This window comes from Pestalotiopsis fici (assembly GCF_000516985.1).
Source record: "Pestalotiopsis fici W106-1 unplaced genomic scaffold PFICI_Scf_1, whole genome shotgun sequence".
NCBI classification, from domain to species: Eukaryota; Fungi; Ascomycota; class Sordariomycetes; order Amphisphaeriales; family Sporocadaceae; genus Pestalotiopsis; species Pestalotiopsis fici.
Window position 1 is genome coordinate 1,643,407 of NW_006917091.1, and position 24,398 is coordinate 1,667,804.

Consider the following 24,398-nt stretch of genomic DNA (forward strand, 5'->3'; position numbering starts at 1 on the left):
GTAGGGCTGCAATCTGATTGGAGGCTTATTTCCAGGTACACCAAAGGCAGAACGGAGGCCATCTGCCGAGTATCACCTAAGAAAGCGGCATAGGGCCCGGACTAGGACGGTTCGGGATCGCAATGCCACCCCCCGGACCGGGTGTCGGTCCCTAGAGTATGTTTCGCTTGTTGGAAGTAGACGCTGTGCCTGGAATCCCTCGTGGCTTGGGGCGAATCGCCATGGAGAAATCATCTGTTTCAACCATTGCAAGATTAGGGAGTGTTGGAAGATCGACAGACCAACCCCGGACTGGCAGGGATACTCCACAGACTCCTGGCCGTCAGTTTCTCAGCACCAGTCAAGCCAGTTGACCTCCTGAGCCACTACTCCACCATCCAGGGCAAAAGAATCTTAATTGTTTTATCAGATGACCTCGGTCTCCGTTTGTCCTAGCTCGGGCCCAGAAAGATGCTGGAGCGGCATGATTCTGATATCGTATTTTCCTTTTTACCCGGAGAGCTGACGAAGCTGGATCCAAGTTTACACCCCGTCAATGGACTTTCTTGTGTATTGTATTGAGAGGTTATCCAAACTTGACGCACGTGTCTAGGTTTTTTTGTCAGGCGGTCATCTGACGTGTCTCTTGCTCGCGTGCAGAATTATACCGTAATTCTATATTTCCCCGTGCGTGGGGTATTGGAGAGCGGGCTGTCTACCACCTAGGTTACATATGTTCCCCAAAGTATAATGCGCAAAATTAGAGCGCACGACTGGAGAAATTGGGGTAGGGGCACCTTCAGATTTAGCACATGCAACCTCAGATATATTACCTCTCGAAATGAACTGAATCGTAACCTGGGCGTCGGTAGGCGGCTACAGACGAGCCGCACTTAAGTATATTGGCACTAACTGCTATGGCTCAGCCAGCATGGTGGCGGATTCCCGCGCCGGCCACGAGTTATAGTTTTATCTTCATGCCCACATCAAGCGCCATAGGCTGACCCCTTCCGAAGTGTTGTGATGTCATGATATTTCGGTTCCAGTGAGACGTGCAAGATGAGTTGCATTTTGCTTATCTATCCAGTGTCGGAACGAGGCATTGGGTGAACTTTCTGGTCATGGTGGCACATTTATGCGCGCGGAACGCACCATCCGTCCATGGTAATTTCAGCAGAAGATCTACGCCTTGACAGGTGGTGAATGTCGGTCATACAAGCCAAGTTGGACTCTTCCGGTCAGCGCCAGGAATCAGACGACCACTTTGGTCTTGGTTGCCTATTCAAGTCCAGCGCGTGAACCAGTGACTACCAGAAAATGCACCTACCGTCGGGGCCGCAAATACTACTGTAGTATCTGTGGCACATAGCGAGCGACGGGGAGCCTCATCCGAGGGTATGGACAATATCCAGTCGTGATCGCTGATCGGAAACTTGCCGATTCGCTCAAGGATTTTGCTGTTGCATTTTGGCGGCTATGCGCAAATTCAGCTCGACGGGAACAATGATAGTACTGAGCCAATCGATCGCCAAGCAGTAACTACATCGATACAGATGCTTTTTTATGAAATACTGCGCAAGGATACGATTACAGTGTGTTTTTTGTGCATGTTTATACTCCCGTTTCCAGTGAGTCGACGAATCTTACCGCACTGCGGTTACGTCCAAGCTCTCAGCACTGTCGGTAGCAGGCGTCGATGCAGGTTTCTTCGCTGATCCCGGCTTCTTCTTCCGCTTGCCGCCGCCAACGCCAGATCCCGCAGGCGCTTCACGAACCCAGAGGGCGACGGCCTCCGCTCTCTCTGTGAGAATCGGGTACTCACGTCCGTCGTCCACTGCCCACCGTTTCTGGGATGATAGGGATGGAGACTTGGCGGTGGCACTGCTTCCATTTGCAGGCACCCCAGAGGCAATGGCCTGCTCAGCTTCAGCTCTGCGTTGACGTGCAAGGATGGACGCTCTGAAGCTCGCCTCATCATTGACGCGCTCATCCTCGAGGGCCTCAATAATCGCCTGGTGTTTGAGTCGGTCTGTTCTTTGTTCATCACTTTCAGTTGGACTTTGCCCCCCTGTGATGGCCAGCGCATTAGCTGTTGCCGCAGCGCTGGAAAGATTGCCGCCTGGCGACAAAGTAGTGAGAAGAGGTGCTGGGGCGCACAGTGCCTCCCATGACGAGCATAGATCGAGCCAGCTCTCACTTCTACGCAAGATTTCAATCCAATCGGCCCGGGCCGGAGACCTGCTAGCTTGGAAGACTGGGTAGCCATCTGCCAAACGAGCAAGGCGAGCAACCATGTAAGCATGTCTTTGAAGCTCTTTTGCAGATGTCTGAATTAGAGCATGACACAATAGCAAGGAATGAAGGGCATCTGTAAGCAAGGGATGATAAGTGACAAACTCCATTGTTGTCACAGGGTTGGAGTCACGGGCAGAGACCAGATCTGTGGAGGGATATGCGGGCAGATCTGCAGGTGGCGTCGCAGAAAACAACTGGTGAAGCGAGTAGACCGTATGACCTTCTGACCCGTCCGTTGGGCTCGATAGGTCCTGGGTTCCAACGCGATGTCTCCGACTGCGTTGATTGGCTTGATTGACTAGCTTGGTAAATTCATCTGATAATTCGATGGGCATATTAGGCGAATATTGTAAAGATTTGAGGTACTCCATGTAGTCTCTCAGTGCCCGTTTGGCATACATTCTGACAGCCTTGCGGTTCTCCAATTCTCGCTTGGTAGGGCCCGTCTCTGCGGAGAGGGAGTCAATCGTAGGAGATGGCAGCGACGCATCTTTAATGGTTGTCGTTTCATTCGAAGCTACATCGGCAGCATCGTTCCTGGGTGACGTACGTTTCAGCAGCGACTGCTCTACGTGGCTGCAGGCCAAGGTCAGATAGCAACCTGCGCGCTGGAACAAGACTTGGATCTCTGTGCTCCTTGGCTGATCCCGCTCATCCAACGGTGGCAAGTCCCGCCGCCGCGTAGTTCTGGGCTCCAATTCCATATTGTCATAATCATTTGCAAGTTGGTGCAGGGAAGAGCTGTTGTACGTCCGATAGACAGCCAGGGAACGGGTGAGATCCTGCGCAGCACCTTCAAAGTCGTCCTTGAACATGCGCACTATAGCCCTAGTTCTCAGTGGTTCACAGTCACCGTGACGTTGATTTATAATTAGGTCCAGGGCGCGGAAATCAGTACATTCTGCAAGTTGCCGACTGGGTATCTTTTCGTGAAAGAAATGCACATAGTTGGCATCTGGGTCCTCGGGCGCTCTCTGCATTACCAGACCGGCCACATTTTCCAAAGTCGAGGTCGATTGCATGGTGGCCACGCTCGACGCAATCTCATCGATATGATATGCCCGCGACAACTTTTGTGTTGCCTGTTCGCGCAGCTTGAATCGCCTCTCGGGACTTAATTTCATGCCCCCATTGTTCGCAAAGCCGAGCCCGAGCGCCTGCATCTGATGTGTACCTCCTCCGGCCGACGAATTGGACATGGCAGGCGAGGAGACGCCATTGGCAGCTCGGACTGCGAGGTCCGTGGCATTATCAACGAGCTTTCGAATCTTGACCAGGTCGTAAAAGACGGAAGGGTCGACCGGCCGAGGCAGAGGCATGTAATAATTGGCATTGGCGATGGTCTCGAGGACCTCCAGAGGTAACTGGAGCCATGGTCCGTGAAACGATGAGATGTATTTCCAATGTCTGCAAGAAAAAGGCAGCATTAGTGTCTGTTTACACAATGTCTGAAGCCACGAGAAGGGATGGTGGCATAGTGAGCATGGGAAAGCAGTAGCACGCACTTGTTTCTGCAGATGACGAGTGCCGAGGTCGATGGTTGAGACGCGGTGGACGATTTGTTGGTGCCTTTCTTGCTGCTGCCAGTGGTCGTCGACTCGGAAGCTCCATTCGCAGCTTGTACCCGCTGATCGGACCCCTCGCCCAGTGTCGAGGTCTTTGTGGTCTTCTTGCCCATTGCGCCAACAGACATGGGTTATGCGCCAAAGGTTCTGTCCCAAAAAGAATGCGGTTATTATATCGAGTGGAAGCTAAGCAATGCCATGATGGAAGAATGTTGTTAGATAGTTATCGCAAGCCAAAATGCCATTCAAAAAAACAAAGAACTTGCTCCAACCTCTTTCCGACTTACGCGACCCTGACGTCTTTGGTCGCGAACTTCAAATTTGCTGTCGTTAATTGACCAAAAGGTCGCGCGCGCCGGTAATTGCGCTAGAATTCTTAGCGTTGATCCCCGAACGGTGCGACTTCAGCCTATCGCCACGTGATTCGTAATCTGAATTGTTCAAACTCGAACGCCTCAACTTTGATTTGTGTTCTTGCCATTCTTGAATTTCAAAATATGTGGTGGTTGCCTGATATGTCAAATAATGTCACCGCAGTATTTGTTTGGTATTAAGGTCTTCCTGTTGTTTGACAGTGACTTACAGCACTAAGCAAAGGGAACTGGAATCCAGAGCCATATGCAAACCCCCTAGTTAGTGAAGAGGCAAATGATAAACTTGCTATAATGTATTGCTAAATTATTTATTTTAAGAAGTTTTTTTTTAAAATAATATATATAATATAATTTACCATAAGCAGAATAGCTCGTTGTGTTAAATCTAAATGAATTAATAATATTAAATATAATGGAAATAATTATAAATTTATTCGTTAGTGCGAAAAATATCTTAAGCTATAATAAATGCGCGCCTTCCATAAAACAGTTAGGCACTTTGGCGGAGTGGTTAACGCGATGCCCTGCTATTTTACAAAAGAAGCGTCATATTTCCTTCGGGAGGTGACAGTTATCTAAGGAATAGTGTTAGGCATTTCCTTCGGGAGCGAGTGTTCGAATCACTCAGGTGTCGTATTTTTGGCAGGCGCGTGGTTTATATTTTATAAATTCTTGCATCGTGCTTTCCTTTGTTAATATTTAAAGATTTTTGGCAATATTTATTGTTGTTTGAATTGCCTTTTGGCAAGAGCAGTCTTGGGCTAGCGTTGCTGGCGTGTTAGCTCTGTAACGTGGTAGTTCCTTCCCGCAGCTACGGAGCTGAGTATCTTTGTCCCTCAACTCCGAACGTGCATTTTTTAAGTTTTAACCTCGTTTGCTTTCCACTCTTTCCTTTGGCATTCCAAGAAGTAGGCCGCTGCAGGTTGGACCGCTTATGGAATAAATCTCTGCCATGTATACTGCGTGTGGCAAAGCTTTGGCAGGGCTTCTCCGTCTGTATACCACTTGCTGGTAATAATAATACTTTATGACACAATGAGAGGTTCGAGGTATCTGCGCTCTCGACAAAAGTCTTGCCAGCAGTGCTCTAGAGCCAAGGCGAAATGCAACCGCCAAGCTGGAACTTGCTCGAGATGCGCCCTGCGAGGCCTGTCTTGTTACTATCCACAGACGCAGCCAAGCCCAGAACCATTGCAGAACGAGCGTGAAGAGCTGATGGTGGACGCAGTACATCAGCAGTCTTCCCCTGTCGCGACAAATAGTACGAATTACTCTGTTGCATCAGCTCATAGCGGAATCACGGCCATCGATCGCGGACTTCTTTCTGAACCGGACACTCTCGGTTCTATTAGCCAGCCAGCCCCGTCGGCAACGGACCATTGTAGTCCCATGACGGCCACAACAGCCACGCTTCATGGTACTGACTTTGATTCTCAGAGCCACATTTCAGGGCGTAGGTCAGCAAGCAAGATCTCGGACGATTTTTCATCACTTGACTTTAGAGGTGCCGCACTCGCCTGTCAATTAAACGTTGATGAAATTGCCAGTCGGTGGTTGAACACGTTTGTGCCTATTCCCGGACAAAAGACGAAAAAGTATCCAGCCAATATAACAGCCTACATGCGCAGAGTTCTCGGGTCCTATGCTTCAAAGGCGATGCGCGGTCGTGGAGCTCCGCCTTTCATACATCCCTCACAAATCGAATCACCAGCCGCGCGGCCGCCGTTGTCAACTTGTCTGAGCTTGGTCCGTATCTGCGAAAAGATCCTGCCCGGGAGTGAAAGTGCGGTGATGGATGTGCTACAGAGAGACATGGAGAAAGTATACGAGCAGCGTGCGACACACGATGACATCAGTTCGCTCTCGGCATTGCAGGCATATCTCTTGTATGCCATTGTCTTGTTCTTCAAAGTCGGCCGGGCGGCGGACCAGACTTTTCGGAGCACCATTATCAACCTGCAAGAGCTTGCATGCGCCAGCAGTCGACGTGGTCTGATGTGCATCGCCGAGCAGGAGCGTGCACGTCCACGGTGGGAGGATTGGATCGTGGCCGAGGCCAAACGGCGAACCCTTTTTGCCATGTACATTTTTGATAACGTCCTCTCAGCTGAAGAAGGATTGCCAACATTTATCGGCGTCGAGCTGCAAGGGCTACTTGCCCCTGGACCCAAAGACCTGTGGGCCATTTCATCTCGGCAAGAATGGCAGATAGCCTACAATGCCTACTTGGCAGACTGGCCGGACGGCGGCCTACGTATTGACGAGCTCTGGCCAACTCCTGCTGGTTTCAATCAACCCCAAGTTGACGAGAGGCAACGCAGGGTGGACCAGTGGCTAGAAGCCGTTGATGAATATGGAATGATGATATACGTATCGTCTAGGTCTTCGAATGAAGGATGAGTTTTGTCGCCAGATTCACAACCAAGAAAATAGAAAAAAGTCTGCACTGTATGTCATGCAAAGATCCCAGAGTCTTTATAATGATTCAAGACACAATCTCATACGAGGCGAAAATAGTATACGACTACCTCTATGGACCATGGATCCACCCAAGTCCATACCAGCGGACGGTGCTTCCACAGCTCGGGCTCAACTCCGCCGCTTGTGCTCAACTCCGGACCCGGTCCCCACACTCAAGTCCGTCTTAATACACTTTTCTCCCTACCAACCTTGCCTTGCTGTCAATGTAAATAGAAGGCCCTTGGCACCCCTCGATTTTTCGTTATTGCTCAAACTCAACAGTGTCCATCTCATTCTATTCTTCTCTGTCTAGGACTCACATTCATTCCTCTCTTCACTATGTCCACAAACCAGCTTCCCGCAGAAAACGATCCGCCTCCGATATCACAATCTACCCCGAAAGTAGAGGAGGCGCCTTTCAGCATCTTTGACAAATGACAAAAAGCACTTATTGTTCTGATCGCATCTACTGCGGCTACATGTGAGTGCTCTCTGCTACCATCAAAAATTATTCCCAAAGTCTAACTCGACACAGTCTCTGGCTTCGCGTCCAACATCTACTTCCCAGCACTTCCTACTATTGCCCACGACCTCGATGTCTCCGTGGAGCTAGTCAACCTCACCGTGACGTCTTATCTCATCTTCCAAGGACTCGCACCTAGCCTTTGGGGACCTGTGTCGGATGTCAAGGGACGCCGAGTAGCATATTGCTTGACCTTTCTGGTACTCCTGGGCGCATGCGTCGGCCTGGCTGAAGCGAGAAACTATGCCACACTGATTGTGCTGCGATGTCTACAAAGCACTGGCAGCGCGAGCACGATTGCTATTGGCGCTGGCGTTATTGGCGACATTACTACCCGTGCCGACCGCGGAAGCTACATGGGCATTTTCCAGGCCGGATTACTTGTGCCAACTGCAATTGGTCCAGTGATAGGAGGTGCTTTGGCGGGATCTCTGGGATGGCGAGCAATCTTCTGGTTCCTCACCATTTACACTGGTGTCTTTTTGCTCTTTCTATTGGCACTCCTTCCTGAAACACTGAGGTCAATCGTCGGGAATGGCGGGCAGATACCGTCGAATCCAATTGCCAAGTTTCCTCTGACGCTATATCAGAAGTTCATCAAGGTGGAGGTAAAAGCAGCGATAATTCCCGTTGCAGTATCGCCCAAGAAGATTGACGTACTTGGACCCTTGCGTATTCTGACCAGCAAGTTCGCAGCCCCCACGATCATTTTTCTGGCTGTCCATTACGCCGTATGGCAGATGAGCATTACTGCCATGTCTTCTCTGTTCGAAAGCCGCTACGGACTTGGTGAAACGCAAATTGGACTGACTTTCATTGCCAACGGAGTCGGCTCCATGGTTGGAACTCTTGTCTCTGGCAAGATCCTCGATATCGACTACCGCCGAGTCAAAGCTGCGTTCGAGGCTCAACCAACACGCTCTGCGGACACAGAGGCTGGTCAAGACCCGTCATCGACCGGCTCGGAAGAAAACTTTCCTCTTGAAAAGGCTCGACTCCGGCTTGTTCCAATATTTTCTGTTGTTCAATGCGCCTCTATTCTCTTGTTTGGCTGGTGCATCCAATTTCCAAATACAGTGCCTCTGGCGATTCCTATCATATCGACCTTTATCACTGGTTGGTCGTCTGTCTCTATACAATCCGTCATTACAACCTACTTGGTCGACATCTTTTCCGACCGCAGTGCAGCAGCCACAGCCAGTCTCAATCTTGCCAGGTGCCTATTTGCCGCGGGCGGCACAAGTTTCATCATGCCACTGATTAATGGGATCGGCGTTGGATTGGCATTTACTATTTGTGCCATTGTGCAAGTCGCCGCCTTGTTAGCTGTTTCCGTGGCTTGGAAATATGCTGGTAAATGGAGACAACAGTCTGAACAAGCGGCCAAGCTCAAGAACGAATCGAGTGGACGCCAGTAAACATGCTGGTTCCACAAGTGCTTATCATGAACCATAACGCGCGTCACCATAGAAAATACAAGCGCACTCGGATGAAAGCCATTTAGAGCCAGGCTTACATGGGATCAAAATGTTATAGAATACGCAAATAATGTATAATATGCAAAAGACATAACGATATGAACACTCAGGTCCATTGTTGGGGGGTATATGTGAAAATATTGGGTAAACATGAACAAGAAGTGAAGATGCAACATTCTCCAACACGAACGCACTCCTTAAATGGTAATATCAGGTCGAAGCATAATGAGCGACATCTAAACACGACAAAGTCAGTAAAGAGTAAACTGAAACATGTTCTAGCAAGACTTACAAGCAACTTCCATCATGCTGCCATAGCCGTCAAGGGTCGCCGAGTTGGGGTTGCCAGGCTATAAACAATTTCAGGTCAGTCATCAGAGTTTCTGCGAGACATGTCTAGAAAAGAGAACTCACCCAGGAGCCACCAACAGCCATATTCAAGATAAAGTACAGCGATCTGTGGGCAAGGGAATTCCAAGTAGTCTGATCGCCAATCTGAGAGCCAGAAATCTCATTAAAGGCAACACCGTCGCGGTACCAGGTAATAGTCTGGCCCGTCCAGCTGGAAGCCGTGTTATCCCAGACAATGCGCCAAGTGTGCCAGCCCTGGTCGGGAATGGAAATGGAGCCCTGGATGCCATTGGGCTCGTTGCAGATGCCGCCCGGGTAGACGTTGCAGTGGGTGGTGCCGTAGCCCGTCAGGTAGCCATTGACCGTCTCCATGATGTCGAGCTCGCCGCAGGCGGGCCAGGCGGTGCCGTGGCGGATCGAGTCGCCGAGGATCCAAAAGGCCGGCCAGAGGCCTTGCTTGTTGGCCACGGGGTTGGAGCCAAACTGGATCTGGGCCTCGGCCATGGTGCGCCCGCCGGCCTTGGGCACAAAGGTGTAGGTGCTCTCGATGCGGCCCGAGGTCCAGCCGCCCGAGGCGGACGCGTCCCGGCGCGGCACAATCTGCAGCGTCTGGCCGCCGCTGCGCTGCAGGTTCTGGTTCGACGACGTGTACGTCTCGAGCTCATTGTTGACGCCCAGGTTGCCCGTGATGATGTTCCAGTTGCTCGTGTCCGGGAGGGAACCGGCGTCGCCGGCGAAGTTGGCATACCAGACCGTGGTATAGCCCGAGTAAGAAGGAGGCGTGGTGGCCGAGACGGAGCCCGACAGTAGGGCCACCACGGCCAGACTGGAAAGGAGGGACTTGTACATGATGATGATGACGATGATGATATGATGATAATGATCAAAGAACTGAAGAATGCAAGTTTGTCGTCTTCTCTAGGAAGACTGATATAATAGAAATAGAATATTTACAAGGATTGGCAAGTATTTCGTCTCAAGGAAGGACAGTGATGAATCAGAAACCAGCCTGTATGCATTTCGGCTAATATACTCGATGGGATCACCCGTCGCTTCTTATACTTGAGATTTGCCAAGTTTACCATTGTAGAAGGCTGACCAAATCACCGGGTTTGAGCTTACGCATTTGGGTCATGACGAGTACACACCGCACAAAGGAGAGAGAGATAGAGAGAAAAGAGAGGGAAAAGTTCCCTCTCGGGGGGTAGTGAGCTGTGATCATTTGAGGAAAGGGCACCAATCATGGAGTAGACATGGTTGCAAGTGATTTGGCCGACATACTTGCCGGGCAGCTCATGTTCCCTTTGGGGCCCCCTTGCAAGTTTTTCTTTCCTTTCGTCTAGGACTATCAAAGAGGAAAGAAACAGAGAGGGAAAAAAAAAATGATTGATCGCAGTTTTTGGCCCAAAGTGGCCGGCCGTAAAAAAAAAGGGAACCCACCCCAGTCTGTCAAGCAGCCGCGTGAGGGGGGTCCCCCCGGCGGACGGATGAGCATGTTGAAACAAGTTCCTCTGATTCCTTTCCCATGCGATCGAATATGCGAGTGGGCATCCAGTCAATGTCTGTATTGAGCCGCGTTCTGGAGCCCAACTTGTGGGGTAGCATCGGGAATGGAGACCTGAGAGAGAGAGGAAGAGAGAGAATGAAGAATCTTCCCTCTGACCTAGAGAAACAAAAAAAATGTTCATCAGATTACCGATGCCGTGACATTGGCAGGCCTACATCCGAACGCCGTCTCGGGCCTCCCATTGGGCGGTCAGCCTGATTACCATATGCCTCAAGGGGCGACCGTTCCTGCACTAGCGCTGCTGGCCGAATGCTGGACGGGGCTCTGGTTGGCGAGCCCCCGGAAAATGGGCAAAGTCTGGGGGTGGTCTCTAGCCAGATGGACAGGTGATGAAGGGTGGAAGCCTCTGAATGGGCCGTTCCGGCCCATGAGATCGTTGTAGTTGCACGGGAACATGATTTTGGGGATGGGGGTGCTTCTATCAGATGGGCATACTTGCTCATACTACCAACCTAACCTACCTAGTAACCAAACTAAACAAAGTAGAATATGGCGGCGCGCGGGGGGTGAGGAGATGGTTGAACGACCCCAAGAACCACTCCACTGACGAATAGCCACGTTTTGTCACCCCCCTCCCCCAGCTTATTTTCTGTTTTTCAATGTGGTTTATTCTTCCAGAAGCCTTCGACAGCCAGTGCCCTTTGACTTGTAAAAGAGACACTACCGGCCGCATGCAGTTTCTATTACGCCACACTTTTATCACCTCTCGCGAGCCGTGACCTATTACGCCCCGGACCCGTGGCAGCATATAATGCTTCTGACGACCTGCCTAGGGTCTTTTCTGCGCGCTGCGGTCAGCACCGGGTGATGCAGCATTAATATTCGCATGTGTGTAAATCATCTTTCTTTCTTTTCCCTTTGGCATTTCACCCCGCGCGCGCGCATCAAGCAAGGGTTTTGTTTTTTCTCTGTCCTATTTACAACAACAAACCTTGTTGCGTGATACCATCCCAAGACAAGGCATACACAAAGGATGTCTGGTGGAGTATATTTCATTTACCTTTCTCGGATGAGGCCCGGCGTCCAGTCAAAGATCGGGGATAATTAAAACTAGAATAGAGCACCCCCGGCCGACAACCGATCTTCACAGGGTTTATAGTCGTCTGCGCAAGGGAGGGGCAAGGCAGTCTCTTCAATAAAGTCGAAGATCTAAAGGAAGCTTGATCCGATGGGATCTCATCTTCCCCTTTCCTCATCCCTAGTCACTGCGCCATGACAGCGCATAGCCATAAGCCGGCAATGTCGTGCATCTCTTGTTCTGAATTTTTGACCTTGTTTGCCCTCTTTTTCTGCGAGATGCAGTAAGCGACAGGATGTCCGCAAACTCGCCATCTCTTTCTTTCTCCGTTGAGCCCCCCATTGCGAGGATATGACTTTTGCTTGCCGACTGGACTTGCAGAGTATCATTGCCATAAGCCTATCCAAAGTACTACCACCTGCCAACATGGCTTGAGATTTCTAAAATCCGGGGTAAGTTAGTACGTGCGTACGTACAGAATAGTACATCCATGTGTTTAGCAGGGGCAGGGAATACCAAAAGATCCACTTTGCGCCTGACGCGATCATCCCTTCAGAGAAAAGCCCCAAGCCCAAGCCCCAGGCCCCAGGATAACCAGAAACAGGATGCGCCAATCGGTCCGACAGGTCAACAAAAAGAGTATACTAGACTCTCTTGTTGGTGCATCCCGACAAAACGCCAAGATGCGCCCTCTCTGTTTTTTATTGTCATGAACGAACCTCGGAACATGACTCAGTGTATTGGGTATTTCCACCAGTAATGATCTTTTATAGTCTTGTCTAGAATTTAAATTAATCAAGTATATCCTGGAACTCTATTTTTCTTGTCTACGTACCACGATTCATTCTTTTTACTCAACATGACCAACCATCACGTGTGTGCTTAAAGCTTGACATGTGATTATACTCGGTACCCAAACATGGGATTGACCGCCCCCAACTTGGTAGCCTGAGTCCTAAAGGATGACCTCCTAGTTTCGACTGTTACTTTCACATAAAAATGCCCATGTCATTGATGATTGCTATTCTTGTCTTGTGTGAAATGAAAGCGTTCCTTATAGAACCCCTATACAAAGTTACCTCGGTACACGGTTTTTCAAATAGGTATAGTCATTATATACAGTCGCATCCAGATTTGATTTTGGGGGTCGCATGCAGGTGGCACTAGACACAAAAAGTGACGACTAGGCTTGTAGGTAGACGCCTAATAAGCTAATAACATCTCATATACTCGATCCAGCCTCGTGACCTTGGACTATACACGGATTTTCCAAGTCCCACAATTCATGTCGTTCGTTGACTCCAAGGGCCCTTGCATAACAGACTCATGCCTCGTCAAGCGAGCTGCTTTGACCGCTACGAATGTCACGTCAATGCTTTTTTGTAAATCTCCAAAACTTTTATTGAGAATGCCAAGCAGAAGAGAAGAACCGGTCACCGCTCTCATGGCGGCCAGTTTTCCGCCCTTGGAGTTTGGGGAAGGCTCTAGACACGCGCACGCTTCACCTTGATGTCCTGCTTCCACTCCTCCTTGATAGCGGCCAGGAGACCTTCTGTCGTGAGGACTTGCACCGCCGTGCCCGCCAGCGCCTTGCCGACACGCAGCGCCCGCCAAAAGGCGTCCTTGGTGCCCGCGGCCTCGGCAAACTCTGGATTATGCGGCCCGTTGCCGCCGGGCCCAGGCACAATGGAGAAGCCGGGGCTCAGGCTGGGCATGGCGTAGCTTATGTCGCCCTGGTCGGTGCTGGCCATGGTGCGGCCGTGGATCTCGTCGACGTCCTGGTCCACGGGGATGGCGCTCGGCGGCGAGAGGGCGTTGAAGTAGCGCACGTAGGACGCGCCCAGCAGCCGGTTGGGCACGTGGTCCGCGTACGACTGCCCGTCGGTGATTTGCAGCCTGGCCCCCGTCGCCGTCGCGCCCGCCTCGAAGCAGGCAAGCACCTTTTTCTTGAGCTCCTCCAGCCGCGCCTGCGTGTCGGCGCGCACGACCCAGTTGCCCGCCGCGTGGGCGTGGATAATGTTTGGCCGCGACCCGCCGTCGGTGATGTGCCCCTGGATCACATCGCCGGGCATGCATTGCTGCCGCAGCACCGAGATGGCCGTGTACGCCGTCACCATGGCGTCGAGGGCATTGATGCCGAGCCACGGGTTAGCGGCGGCGTGGGCCTCGCGTCCAAAGTACTCGACCGAGAACATGTGGTAGGCTGATGTACGCACCAATGCGCTCTCTCTGACGATACCCGGATGAGAAATGAGGTTTATGTCCACATCATAGTCCTTGTAGGCTCCAGCCTCTAGTAGCTTGATCTTGCCTCCGCCACCTATGCAGGGTAAGTAAAGAGCCTTTTTGTGAGAGAGTTTCATGCCGAGCAAGTATACCTTCTTCTGCTGGAGTTCCAAAGACGACCACTTTGCCGCCGAGGTCGTGTTTTTCAACCATTTTCGCCGTTGCCAAACCGCCAGCAACAGACGCCGTCATGATGAGATTGTGGCCACATGCATGACCGATTCCCTCAAGTGAGTCTTGAATTCAAGTCATTAGAAACATTGCTCCCTTGTCAGTCAGAAATAAAGCAGAAACATACCCATTTCTACATTGTATGAGATTACTGGACCCTTCTTGCCGCTGTCCCACTCGGCCACCCATGCCGTCGCCATACCGTAGGCCGATGGCGTGACTTTCCATCCCGGCTGGCGCTTGAAGAACTTGGTGAGCGCCGCGTGGGCAATAAACTCCTTGAAGCCCAGTTCCGGGTTGTCGTGGACCGTCTTGTTCAGCGGCCACAGCTGCTCGGCCAATTTGTCGACATGGTGGCTAATGTGGTCAATGTACAGCGGCAGCTTGTCGTCCGACGCATGCTCTACTCTCTCACTGTCCAGCGACACGAGGACAAAGTCGTCGGCTACCTCGCGCAACATCATGGCTGCGGCGCCCAGAAGGAGGGGTTTGTGAGACCTTGCGGAAGAGCTCAAGCCGGTATCTAATAGTCGGGGACAACTCTCTCAGGTACTAGAAAAGAAACTATTAAAGATGACTCGATATCAAAAAAAAAGATAAGTACCCGGATCAAGACGCGCGTCCGAAATGAAAACGCTTTGGAAAGAGGCCTGTTCAAGTCCAGACCTTTTCTGTTCCCTCGTCGTGTGCATTGATGGCAAGACGTCCCTGTTATGCAAAACCAAGTCGCGGCTTGTCCTGTCCCGAAGCTCATCCTTTAGCGAGCTTTTGCCCCCGGCAAAGAAGCGAAATCCAGGGCGCCATGTGGTTGGGTCAAACCCCAGTAACAGAGTTCGAGGCTAATACCTATTGACTGTTCTTGGCGGCGTTGCACCCAATCACGTCTTGTACGGTTATAAGGTGAATGGGGCACCGGAGTCGGCCGACTATCAGTGGGTGGAGATGATCGGCAGCGGTCCGGTCGCCATGTTGTATTGTGTTTGGTTAGTCTGTAGGTAGGTTGTGATAAAGATATTTGGATAAGAACTTGTGCATTGCCCCCAGCTGCGACGTGTTTTTCGAAATCTTGCGAGGAAGCTTTGCTCGTCTTTCTGGTTGCTAGGATAACATTGGGTCATACGGCCTCGGTTGTGCAAACTGAACATCATGAATACCGAGAAGCAGGCCGAGGACGGCATCCATCCGGCCGCCACGGCAGAGCAAGATGTCGACCTCACCAAGGTCGACATCAAGGATGAAACCGGAGACCTCGCCGTCAAGGCTTTGGCTGCCGGCGCCGTCGATGCGGAAATGTCCAAAAAGGTTCGGCAAAAGATTGACAGATACATTCTGCCCTTCCTATGTGTCACCTACGCGCTCCAGTTCATCGACAAGACATCACTGGGCTACAGTTCAGTGTACAAGATCATTGACGATAACAAACTCGTCGGTCAGGACTACTCATGGGTCTCGTCCATTTTCTGTGAGTACTCGAAATAAGCGGAATCCTATTTTTGCATTCTAAAACAAAGAATAAAAAAGCAACAAGAATTATAAACTGTTACATGTCAGTGGAAGACAAAGAGGCTAATATTACTTCATAAAAGATTTTGGTTATTTGCTAGCCGAGTACCCCGGAATCGCCATCCTCCAGCGCTTCCCCGTGGCAAAATTCATGGGCGTCAACATTGTCCTCTGGGGCATCGTGCTCATGTCGACGGCCGCGTGCTCGTCGTTTGCCGGGCTCGCCACGGCGCGCTTCATCCTCGGCATGACCGAGGCCACCATCTCGCCCGGCTTCGTGGCCGTGACGGGCATCTGGTGGACGCGGCAGGAGCAGGCCAGCCGCTCCGCCCTCTGGATCTCCTTTCTCGGCGTCGGCAGCTTCGTGGGCGTCTTGGTCGCCTACGGCATCGGCCATATCACCGGCCACCTGCATCCGTGGCGGTATATTTACATCATCCTCGGCGCCGTCACCATTGTCTGGGGCGTCGTCTTTACCCTCTGCGTGCCCGACAGCCCGTCGCGGGTCAAGTGGCTGAGCGAGGAGGAAAAGGTGGCCGCCGTGCAGCGCGTCATCGAGAACAAGACGGGCACCAAGAGTCGGCGCTTTGTCCGCGAGCAGGTCGTCGAGGCGGCCCTGGACCCCAAGATTGTCATTCTGGGCCTCATATCCTTTGTCAACGCCCTGGCTTCCGGTGGCCTGTCGTTTGGCTCCCTCATCATTTCTGGCCTCGGCTTCGGAGCCATTGAGACCACGTTGATGAACTTGCCCCTGTCTACTGTCCAATTGGTCGCCCAGCTTGGATGCGGTTATCTGACTTCCAAGATTTCGAATTCACGTCTACACATTGCATCTCTGGCCATGATTCCTCCTGTAAGTACACGCCGTTCTCAGGATTGCCAAAAGTACGCTGCACCAAGAGACTAACCAGCTGCGTAGATCATCGGCACCTGCTTGATTAACCAACTCGCGACCGACAACAAATGGGGCCGCCTCGTCGGCCTCTGGCTTCTAGGTTCATATCCAGTGGGCTTCATGGTGATCCTGGGCCTGCTGTCGACCAACATTGCAGGGTCCACCAAGCGCTCCATGGCCTCGGGCTGGGTCTTTGTGTGCTACTGCGTCGGCCAGATTGCCGGGCCGCAGTTCTTCAAGTCCACCCAGGCGCCGGCCTACCACGGCGGCATCGCCGCCATGCTCGCGGGCTTTGTGCTCAACCTGGTGCTCAACCAGGTCCTGCGGTTCCTGTACGTGCGCGAGAACCGGCGCCGCGACCGCGCCATTGCCGGCAAGTCCGAGGAGGAGCTGGCCGAGATGCAGCGCGAGAGCGAGCTTCAGGGTTTCGAGGACGTGACGGATAAGAACAATGTAAGTCTGGAGTGATTCATGCATGTCCATGGCCAATATGTACTAACATCTTACAAGGCCATGTTCCGTTATGTCATTTAACGGACCACAGTGATTAACTACTCAGCAGAGCCTGAGGTTACGACTATAATATGACATTAGACTTATACCCAACTCGATCCAGTTCCCGATATATGGACAGTACTCCTCAGTCTTTGGTCTCTCCGAATACAATTTCTAATATACACTTTGCACGTGGCTTTGTTTGAGGTTACATTATGGTGATTTGTTCAGATTTCAGACGACTTTGGACTCGTGTTGGAGATGATGATAATTCTAATTTCAATGATTCCCCTCTTAGGAATCCATCGAAAAGTCTCACTCATTTAGGGCGTGTAGATGGGCAGGTATACTTTGTATTTATGCGACACTAAGCAAGTCATTCGGGTTCATTTCCCATGTTTTCGTTCCGTCGTATACCGCTTTCTATCAAGGCACTAGGTCTTTCAAGACCTCTCATACTCAACAGCACATCTCTGAACCAAGAAGTCTCGGCTCGTTTTACCTGTTCCCCAGAAAAGTTAAGACTCTTGTATCCTCCGAGGGCTCCGACTTGAAATGATGGATTGGAACGACACGAAACTACCTTCTCGGCATCTCAATCTCCTCGCCGTGGGTCTGATTATACTTATCACGGCGGCTGCCCCCAATCTTTTCTCCAGCTCGAGCAGATGAACCACGACGATGGGTCGAAGACCCGCGGCGCCTGCGAGCGGCGACAAAGACCTTGATCGCGAGATACACGGCAGCGACAATGGCAGCCACCACGGCATAGGCAATCACGGCCCCACGCGAGGCGCCAGCCAGCTGCAGACCCAGACCGCCGTTGATGACGCCGAGACTCATGAGAATGGAGCCGTAGGCGCGGTGGGCCGCAGAGATGGCGCCGCGTTGTGCCGTCTTGAGGTACTGTCGGTGGTGGAGGAAGCCGAGCACGGGTTGAATCACCATGAGGACGACCACGGCGGTGCCGAACATGGTGTGAGTGGCGGAGAAGTTCTATTTCATGAGCCAATTCTGTCAGCCCTCAAAGTCTTTGCTGTTGTCAAGTAACTATTGCCCAAGTAGGGGCAGTTCTGGCATTTTCACTTACAATAAAGGTCCGTTGGGCAGCCACGACACCAATTCCGAAACCAACCCACATCAGGATGAAACTGACCATTTGCCTACAAGATGAATGTATTGTCAGTATGATTATAAGAAAAAGCTTGCACAGAGACCACGACAGTAGTGATTGTTTTCGGCGAAGAAAAGGCAAGTGACACGTACCAAGCAGCATGGAGAGCCCACTTGCCAAGGAGCGGCATGAGGATTGAGCCGAGAGGATACATGATGATGAAGGTAATGGCCATGATGACGCCGTGAGCGGTGATGAGCTGGGCAGTTGAACTCTGGCTGGGTCCGCTACTGCCGCTGATTCCGCTGCTCGAGGTGCCTGACCCCGTGGATGAACCGCTGCTACCAGAGCTGCTTCCAGAGTCGCTGCTGCCATCACCAGAGGACGAACTATCGCCGCCACTGCTACTTGCGGCCACAAACGGGTTCGAATCCGAAGACACGGTCGCAGACTGCAGATTGACGGTCCAGCCATCCGTCCCGTCGTGCTGCGAAATGTCGGCATTGGCATCCGTAGTGTCGAGGGCGGCACCGCTGTGCCAAGCGGCGATAAAGGAGGCGCTGGTGCTGCCAAGGCTCAGGGAGCCACCGTCCCAGCTGTTGCAATTCGTGCACAGGACATTGGCGCGCATTGTATCACCATCGACGCCCGAGCCGGCCAGCAAGGTGAGTTGGGCGGCCGTGGACGACGTGTCCTCGGTCGGCATGACGTGGTTGGTGCCCAGGCGCGGCGAGACCGTCACATTGCCGCTCCCGTCCGTGTAAACGACAAACATGTTGGAACCCGACATGCGCGAACCGGTTCCCATTGCCAACCACGAGTACGTCGTTGGACCCTGGATCTGAAAGTAGAGATTTCCGGAACCTGACGAGGCAGCGGCCTCGGTTACGGCCACGCTGAAGCAGATGTCGCTCGTTGAGCATTTCTGCTGAATCTCTGCTGAGCCGAGTCCTGCACATGTGAGAGCGGCTGGGTGAACTTTGGGTTAGCCAGTTATTCTTCCCAAAGATATGGCGGTGTTTGTCTGTGACTATTTGAGGAGTGAAAGCATTGAAGTTGTGTTGACTTACACAAGGCCGCGGCCGTGAATGAAGAGCGCATAGTTGAATGGACACTCGTTTTCCCCGAGTGCCACGGATCGATTCGATGGAGATAAAGGCAAAAGAAAAGTCTCGGGTGTTTTCCACAGGGACCGAGGGGGATTATTTATTTAGGAAAACAAAGAAAACACCTCTGCGTCACCAAAAATTAGCTTCCAGCCTTTGGTGTCCCAAGTGACGGCAGATGTTGGGTTGGTTGTGTCTGTGTGTTTGAGATTTACCCAAAGAGGAATGCAAGGTAAACGAACCGAGTAGAGCAGAGAGCAGAACGCGCTATCAGATTGGAACACGGCCTGGCGTGAAGACGGACCAAACGGGACAAAATGAGAGACAATGACTTGGACTGATGCTCGACCCGCCACGGCGTAGAGCAAAGCAGACAGCACACAGCCTTGACCGTAGCTGACGGTTTGTTGTATCGCACCAGACAATGTTGCTAGCTGGTATGTTTTCTAGTGCTTATTTATGAAGCGACGCTCTTTCGAGACCGGGTCAGGGAAAAAGCGTGGCAGCCACGAGGTGAGAAAGATGGGTATAATATGATTTCTATCAAATGGATGACGAGTTTCTTTTTTTCTTTTCTGAAAATGGATTGTCAGACACAATTACAAATTATGTATTTGGCCTAAGGGAAATGCCTCGGGGAGCGTCTTGTCAAAGGTGAAAAATATCATCTAGTTATTCAGCCCGGATTTCAGCTCCCCTTTATCATTGTTTCCTCCTGCACATGCAACGGATTTACATAACCCAAAACGACATGTCCAATGTCTTGGGAATGACGCCAGCGGGGGCCAATAAACGGGCAGACATTGACACTGTCCATGGGCACTCGGCAAGCAGCCCGTGTTACATCCCCCCCAAATTCTCCATTTAAGAGCTCTTGGTATTCTGGGGGCGTCCGGAGGACCTATTTCACTTGGCAAGGACTAGATACTGCTGACAATTGATGAGAATATCATTCAGCGATTGGCTTGGGGGGGACGACGATCGTCGGTGTCCCGGGGGGCCCAAGGGCCAAGGCAAAGGTGGTTAAAAGGCTAAGGTCAATGCAAAACGGGCTGATGCATGCTGCGTGCCAAGGTGCCGGTAGCGACTCAATATCTACAAGGTTTAGACGTATTGTGCCAAACATATCCTCTTGTTTTTTCTTTTTCAGCCCAAATACCTGGGTACTGACATACACAGCCACGATAAGGGTGATGACGACGCCTGCTGGCGAATGCCAAGGTGCGCGAACAGATGCATATACATGCACACACACCATCCGTACACATTTACATGGCTTGCAGGAACGGAAGAGCTGATAGCATACATACATTACACATTCGGGGCTTCATAGAAAACCCACACACGCGCATCTCGCTAGGGTCGAAGCGGTCCTTGGCGCCGTCGTGATTGGCTTTGCCTCGTGCCACAGAATACCAATAAGTGTTTGTCCGGGGGAAATGAGAAGAAAGAGGGGTCCGTTCGTGGGGCTTATTAGGTAGGTATCTACTACATTAGGGGGAGATTCGTAGGTATGGAGATGATAGCTGTTCTGGCACAGCATAGACACAAGGTCAAGTTCATGGGTATCTTGGGCATGTACGTAGGCAAAAGGTTGACAAAGACACATCCCTCCCGATTGTGATATGTGTCAGCATGCTCTTGAGAGAAAACGTGCTTGGCGTCAGCGGGGATGGGATAGTTGGCCAAGGCACCGAGGCAGGCTGAGTAAACGTTCTTTCTAACCGTCCCCGAATGCTTGGTAGGTTTTTTGGAATTGGAAAAGCCAGAGAATGCATCTCGAATTTCCATCATCCTTGACCATTCGCGCTCCGCCCCTGATTTAGCTTTAAACGTTCTTATATTACAGTAGTCTTTTTAACCCAAATCCGGCAAATGAGGTCTAGAAACCATTTGTCGCGCCAAGGATTTAAACTAAGGTTTTATGGTTGATGTACAGTGCTACCGCGATCCTGGGGTTTCGTGAGGCTTAGATCAGAGGCTAATCTTTTTGGGCGTAATTCGTTTCCCGAGGTCCGGTAGATGATGATGGGTTCAACCACCGTTGTGAATAGAACCACTCGTCAAAATCGCGGAGATGGGCGCTGCCAGCAAGCATGAAACCGATTGCCGTATGATCCATGCAGAATCTTTCACCTTGCTTCCCTGAAAGAAACCGTCTTCATTCGTGTTTAATCCGTCAAGGCTTGATCGGTCATCAATTTGCACAGTTAGACCCCTCCCATCCATAGCCTTTTGAGTGGAGTAGCCCGTAGACCATACGTATATCGTATTCCACAACCAGTTCCTTTCTCAATCAAGACTTGGTTGTGGATCGACACTTGCATGAGCGTCGTCAGAGTATACACACAAGTGGCTAAACACATGCTTCAAATCTGATACTGTAATCAAGAAAGCGTCTCCAAATCATGACGCTTCACGACTTGCTTGGCCTGCTTGGATCTTGACGGACTAGAGACCATTTACTTGGAACTCCAAAATGTGATGGCATAATCAACAATTGACACCGGCGTTGATATTGTGGCCACTTAAATTCGTTGGTCCATCGCATCACCGACTCCTTTCTTTGCCCAGAATGCCGATCACTTATTAAAGAGCGTGGAGTTGCTGTATAGTAAAGAGCGGCTTTGAAAGCTACCTAACTGTGCTATTTCTAAATTTCCGTTTTTGGCAAATGAAGGAGACAGTGACCAAGCCAGATTGCGGCTTATACCCAGATACGGATACCAGAAAATAGGTTTCTGGGCATAGTCTTGGAAAGTCGAGTAAGGTGAGGCGCTAGCTAGCTAATAGCTTGGCCAACGGGACAGCGGTCGCGGTCAAACGTCAATCGGACAAGAACAACAGATAAAAATGTTTGGAGTATTCCGGAAAGATCGGGAGAATCAAAATCATGGTTTTGTTCGTGTCAGAATCTCTTATCTGATAACTCGCTGCACCGCGTGGCCGGCAGAACTTGAAACGAGGCAGGGGGAACACGGCAGCGAATATCTACAGTCATGATTGGTCTCTACTCCGCAGCTTTGTCGTCAGCAAGCAAGGAAACCATATTTGCACTCACGAGCGGTGAATACAAACAGCGCTGCAAATTCCCCATCGTGATTGTGAGCCCCATCCTACTGGGAGGCCTCCTAGAAAACATTTTGTAACTATGCCCGTCCGTTCCTTTCTACTCCGTAACGCCATTGAACCTGATTACGATCCTCGGGGGCTGCACCCTCTCAAGCCACTGAACCAACCGAACCAACCAAATATTTCGAGGCGCAACCTCTAATGCTGTCTTGTCTTGCAGTAGGTATATATCTAGCATATCTAGTATATCCTGTCCTATACAGTCTTGTTTCTCTGTTCAATCTCGATTCTTATGCCTCCCCAGCCAGGAAACCCGCATTATCGAGCAAGCTGCTTGAGGCAACAAAGCTGAATCCACCAAAAGGATCCTCCTTGAAGCCATCCTTGTTCTTGATAGACTCTGCACCCCAAGGGTCCTTGGCTGTGATGACGGGGCTGAGCGGGAGATCAGTGAACTCGGGCGCAAAGTTCTCCGCCAATTCAGGATCCGTAATCATCGGCTGCAGAGGCGGCTCAAGCTCTCTGGCCTCGAGCTTCTTCCAGTCAATCTTGCGGAAAAATCGGTGCTTCTTGAGAGTCTGAAGGTCCTTGGGCATGTTTCCACCGAGTCGCTTCTTTGGATTCTTGTTGAGAAGACGCGTGAGCAGATCCTTTGCGTCGGGGCTGAGAAAGTAGGGGAGCACGAGCTTCTGGTTGAGAATGTTGTGCTGGATCTTGGCATGATTGCCGCCCCTAAAAGGTGGGTTGCCCGTCATCAGGTCGTAGCCCAAAGCTCCAAACGACCACCAGTCGACAGCCTTGCCATACTTGTCACCGCGAACCACCTCGGGTGCCATGTACTCAACAGTTCCCAGAATAGACTTGCAGCAGTCCTCCTCATCAAGAGGGACTTGGGAGGACAGCCCAAAGTCCGTCAGGAGCAGGTTTCCCTTGGCATCCAAGAGGCAGTTCTCGGGCTTCAGATCGCGGTAGATGACGCCCAAGTTATCGTGGAGGTGCGACAAGGCAATGATCATTTGTGCCATGTAGAAAGCCGCCACTGGCTCAGGGAACATTTTCTCTGTGTTGAGGTGAGTAAAGAGCTCACCGCCCTGGCCATACTCGAGAATGAGATAGAGCTTCTCGTGATCCTGAAATGCGTAGTACAGGTTGACGACAAAGGGGTGTCGGTTGACCGACTCGAGGATCTGGCGCTCAGTCTTTGTCTGCTCCACCAGTTTCTTGTGAACAACGACCGAGGCCTTCTTGAACTGCTTCTGCGCATACAAGCGACCAGTTGCACGCTGTCTCACGAGAAGCACGGTGCCATAGGTTCCTTTGCCCAGACAGCGCAGGGGCTCAAAATCATCAGCTTGTACCTTGCGCTGGACAAGTCCACCTTCAATCGCACCAAACTTGGGCTTCTCGCGGACACTTTCGCTAACAAACTCGTGCTCCAGAGCGACTTCGTAGCTAGTCGAACCGTTCTCGGAAATGTCATCATCACTACGACCCAGCGCACTATGCTGGCTGTTGGTGCGAGTCATCATGGTGGTGGTACGGCTGTCACTGTAGCCCGTCATGGTGCTGGTGCGGGAGTCGCTCAGGCTGAGTGGCTCCAGCTGCATGCGCAGCTTGGCGATGCCGCTGATGGCGGGGGAGTTGTGGGCGCGGAGGAGGGGGCTGCAGTTTGCGCTGACCACATCGTCGAGTCGACGTCCGTTGCCTCGGCGGGCGGTCAAGGGAGGTGTCGCGCAGTGGTCAGAGTCCTCATCGCCCGAGGTGACGGGCGCTGTGCCGAATCCACGCACAGTGGAGAGTGCCGGGGCCGCCTTTGGCATCATGGTGACGGCTGTGTGAATGGTGCTGTGGCGACTGGGTGTTATAAATCGAAAAATGTAATCTGTTTGATATCTTCTAGAGAGAAGCGACGCTCACTCCAACGCCGAGTCTCTTCCTCCTCCCTAGAAATTGCTCAGCCCTCTCCGATTCAAGGCAGGCTGGATTGGCCTGCTCGTCGACGCTCGGCTTCAATGCGTGGCTCAAAGATTGATCGGTGGGTTTTCTGGTTGGCGGAAACGCGCATCTGGAGCTGGAAAAGAAGCGAAGAAAGAAAAAGATCCTCTGAATGTTGTATATGCATTTGGCGATTGCGAAGAGGTCGGAA

The 24,398-nt window shown here is 51.5% G+C and overlaps 7 protein-coding genes across 7 annotated transcripts; 2 read left to right on the plus strand and 5 right to left on the minus strand.

Moving 5' to 3' along the window:
• Positions 1 to 1,622: 1,622 nt before the first annotated feature.
• PFICI_00506 (uncharacterized protein) lies at positions 1,623 to 3,952 on the minus strand (the record flags this gene model as incomplete). The annotated part of the gene is made up of 2 exons (XM_007829087.1): positions 1,623 to 3,681; positions 3,780 to 3,952. The coding sequence occupies 2 exons, from the start codon at positions 3,950 to 3,952 to the stop codon at positions 1,623 to 1,625; spliced, it is 2,232 nt and encodes a 743-aa protein (XP_007827278.1).
• Positions 3,953 to 5,248: 1,296 nt separating this feature from the next.
• Positions 5,249 to 8,614, plus strand: PFICI_00507 (uncharacterized protein; the record flags this gene model as incomplete). The annotated part of the gene is made up of 4 exons (XM_007829088.1): positions 5,249 to 6,594; positions 6,987 to 7,075; positions 7,119 to 7,154; positions 7,209 to 8,614. 4 exons carry the CDS (start codon positions 5,249 to 5,251, stop codon positions 8,612 to 8,614), a joined length of 2,877 nt encoding a protein of 958 aa, XP_007827279.1.
• Positions 8,615 to 8,884: 270 nt separating this feature from the next.
• On the minus strand, positions 8,885 to 9,874 carry PFICI_00508 (uncharacterized protein; the record flags this gene model as incomplete). Its single annotated transcript, XM_007829089.1, has 3 exons — positions 8,885 to 8,910; positions 8,967 to 9,024; positions 9,089 to 9,874. 3 exons carry the CDS (start codon positions 9,872 to 9,874, stop codon positions 8,885 to 8,887), a joined length of 870 nt encoding a protein of 289 aa, XP_007827280.1.
• Positions 9,875 to 13,094: 3,220 nt separating this feature from the next.
• PFICI_00509 (uncharacterized protein) lies at positions 13,095 to 14,531 on the minus strand (the record flags this gene model as incomplete). The annotated part of the gene is made up of 3 exons (XM_007829090.1): positions 13,095 to 13,930; positions 13,989 to 14,132; positions 14,195 to 14,531. The coding sequence occupies 3 exons, from the start codon at positions 14,529 to 14,531 to the stop codon at positions 13,095 to 13,097; spliced, it is 1,317 nt and encodes a 438-aa protein (XP_007827281.1).
• Positions 14,532 to 15,213: 682 nt separating this feature from the next.
• PFICI_00510 (uncharacterized protein) lies at positions 15,214 to 16,999 on the plus strand (the record flags this gene model as incomplete). The annotated part of the gene is made up of 4 exons (XM_007829091.1): positions 15,214 to 15,529; positions 15,654 to 16,423; positions 16,490 to 16,918; positions 16,976 to 16,999. The coding sequence occupies 4 exons, from the start codon at positions 15,214 to 15,216 to the stop codon at positions 16,997 to 16,999; spliced, it is 1,539 nt and encodes a 512-aa protein (XP_007827282.1).
• Positions 17,000 to 17,539: 540 nt separating this feature from the next.
• PFICI_00511 (uncharacterized protein) lies at positions 17,540 to 19,175 on the minus strand (the record flags this gene model as incomplete). Its single annotated transcript, XM_007829092.1, has 4 exons — positions 17,540 to 17,956; positions 18,051 to 18,123; positions 18,227 to 19,043; positions 19,145 to 19,175. The coding sequence occupies 4 exons, from the start codon at positions 19,173 to 19,175 to the stop codon at positions 17,540 to 17,542; spliced, it is 1,338 nt and encodes a 445-aa protein (XP_007827283.1).
• Positions 19,176 to 22,542: 3,367 nt separating this feature from the next.
• Positions 22,543 to 24,075, minus strand: PFICI_00512 (uncharacterized protein; the record flags this gene model as incomplete). The annotated part of the gene is made up of 1 exon (XM_007829093.1): positions 22,543 to 24,075. One exon carries the CDS (start codon positions 24,073 to 24,075, stop codon positions 22,543 to 22,545), a length of 1,533 nt encoding a protein of 510 aa, XP_007827284.1.
• Between the last annotated feature and the right edge of the window lie 323 nt (positions 24,076 to 24,398).